Below are 2,066 nucleotides of genomic sequence, written 5' to 3' on the forward strand. Positions count from 1 at the left end.
AGAGACTGAGTGCCCAAACTGCAATCCAAAACCCACTTATGCATCGTCGAGTGCCAGGTGGGTGCGGCCCATAGGATGGGCGTGGCTGAGGTGGTAACGGCAGACTGGATGGGACTAAAAAGTTCAATCAATCAATTCCAATTTTGCAAGATCTTTTTTTTTCCCACGAGAAGTTGAAATTGACTGATTGAACCTTTTTTTTTTTTTTTTTGCACACGGCGGTGGAGGCCTAAAGCGAAAAGGTTTTATAAAACCCAGCTGAAGGCCTAGGACTGGGGCGACAGCATGCGTGCCCACAGAGAGGGCTCTGAGTGCCGCCTCTGGCACCCGTGCCATAGGTTCGCCACCACTGCCCTATACCATTTCGGACAAATAGCTGTCCAGTCTCTTCTTAAAAACTTCCAGTGTTGAGCATTCACTGCTTCTGGAGGCAGGTTGTTCCACTGGTTAATTGTTCTAACTGTCAGGAAGTTTCTCCTTAGTTCTAGGTTGCTTCTCTCCTTGATTAGTTTCCATCCGTTGCTTCTTCTTCTGCCTTCAGGCGCTTTGGAGAATAGCTGGACTCCCTCTTCTTTGGGGCAGCCCCTGAGATATTGGAACACTGCTATCATGTCCCCCCTCGTCCTTCTCTTCATTAAACTAGACATACCCAATTCCAGCAACTAACGTAACACCTGCAGTGATAGACTTAGCAGTTGTGGCCAAGGTGATTGTAAAATGGGGCAAAATTCACTTAACAGCCGCCTTGCTTTGCAATGGAAATCTTTGTGATCGTAAGTCGAGGACCATCTGTAGTCTGATCTTCTAAGCACGTAGGCCCCCTTTTGTAATAAAGGGTAGCTATCTAGCCGTGCTGTTTTCTGCCATTAGCTACTGAATGTTAGTCAGAATTTCTGGAGAGAGATTTCTAGCCAAGTCTGGGGGTTTAGGGAGAGATTGCCCGAACAAAGTACTTCGTTTTATGAACTGTATTTTTATGGTACACGTTGCGCAATGTATTTTTGTGAGCAAACGCGGCCTACATTAAAAAAGAGTGAGTATATTTTTGTAAGTAGTGATTAAAAAGCTGTATGTGTAATAAAAGTTTGGTTTTCTTAACGTTAAAATGAAAGCCTGGGAAAAAAATTCCAACTGAAATTTGCATTTTTAAAACTTCCCTCTGGGATGTGGAATCCTTCTACAGATTGTCGTTTCCTTGGTGAATGGGCGTCCAGGAGCCATGAATTTCTCGTATTCGCCTCTTCTGCGGAATTTCACCAAAGCGACGAATATTCGGTTGCGCTTCTTGAGAACCAACACTCTGCTTGGACACCTGATGGGGAAGGCCTTGAGGGATCCCACGGTGACCAGGAGGGTAAGATGCTTCTAAATTTCATTTGAATTGTCAACCTAGTCCAGGGGTAGGCAACCTTGGCTCTTTTATGACTCGTGGATTTCAACTCCCAGAATTCCTGAGCCAGCCATGCTGAGGAGAAAGGGAGAGGTTTCCATGCTGAGCCATGCTGGCTCAGGAATTCTGGGAGTTGAAGTCCACGAGTCATAAAAGAGCCAAGGTTGCCTACCCCTGACCTAGTCACTGCCACGAGTCCAGCTGTTTCTGGAGATGGATGAGAAATTAATGTAATTATAAACCAACTGCTTTGAAAGAGCACCACAAGCCATTTTGGTGTAAGTGGTTAAGGTTGTGGTCTACAAACCAGGAGACGGTGAGTTCTAGTGCCACCTCAGGCATGAAAACTGGCTGGTTATTTGGGGCCAGTCACCAGGAGACTGTGAGTTCTAGTCCTGCTTCAGGTGACTACTGGGTGACTTTGGGCCAATCTCTTCCAACCCAACCTTCCTCACAGGGTTGTTGTTACGAGGATAATAGAACAGTGGTTCTCAACCCTTTTAATGCCGCGACCCCAACCGGTCGTAAGTCGAGGACTAAACCGGTCGTAAGTCAAGGACTAAACCGGTCGTAAGTCAAGGACTACCCAACCGGTCGTAAGTCGAGGACTTTCCCTGCCCGGGAGCGCCGCGCATGCGTGGTTCCGCCCCCTGCGCCGGCTGAGGCATAGCTGGCA

General features: G+C 47.3%; 1 protein-coding gene across 1 annotated transcript in view; it reads left to right on the top strand.

Moving 5' to 3' along the window:
• Window positions 1-1,354, top strand: part of LOC107296137 (laminin subunit alpha-5-like) — a gene marked incomplete at its 3' end in the record, with an annotated part of 77,223 nt that extends 75,869 nt beyond the window's left edge. Inside the window, exon 5 of the mRNA XM_015825481.1 lies at window positions 1,184-1,354. Coding sequence (XP_015680967.1) covers window positions 1,184-1,354 — 171 coding nt within the window. The remainder of the gene's footprint in view (window positions 1-1,183) is intronic.
• Window positions 1,355-2,066: the final 712 nt, after the last annotated feature.

The sequence above is a fragment of the Protobothrops mucrosquamatus genome, unplaced genomic scaffold (assembly GCF_001527695.2).
Source record: "Protobothrops mucrosquamatus isolate PMUCROS unplaced genomic scaffold, P.Mucros_1.0 scaffold2658, whole genome shotgun sequence".
Lineage (NCBI taxonomy): Eukaryota > Metazoa > Chordata > Lepidosauria > Squamata > Viperidae > Protobothrops > Protobothrops mucrosquamatus.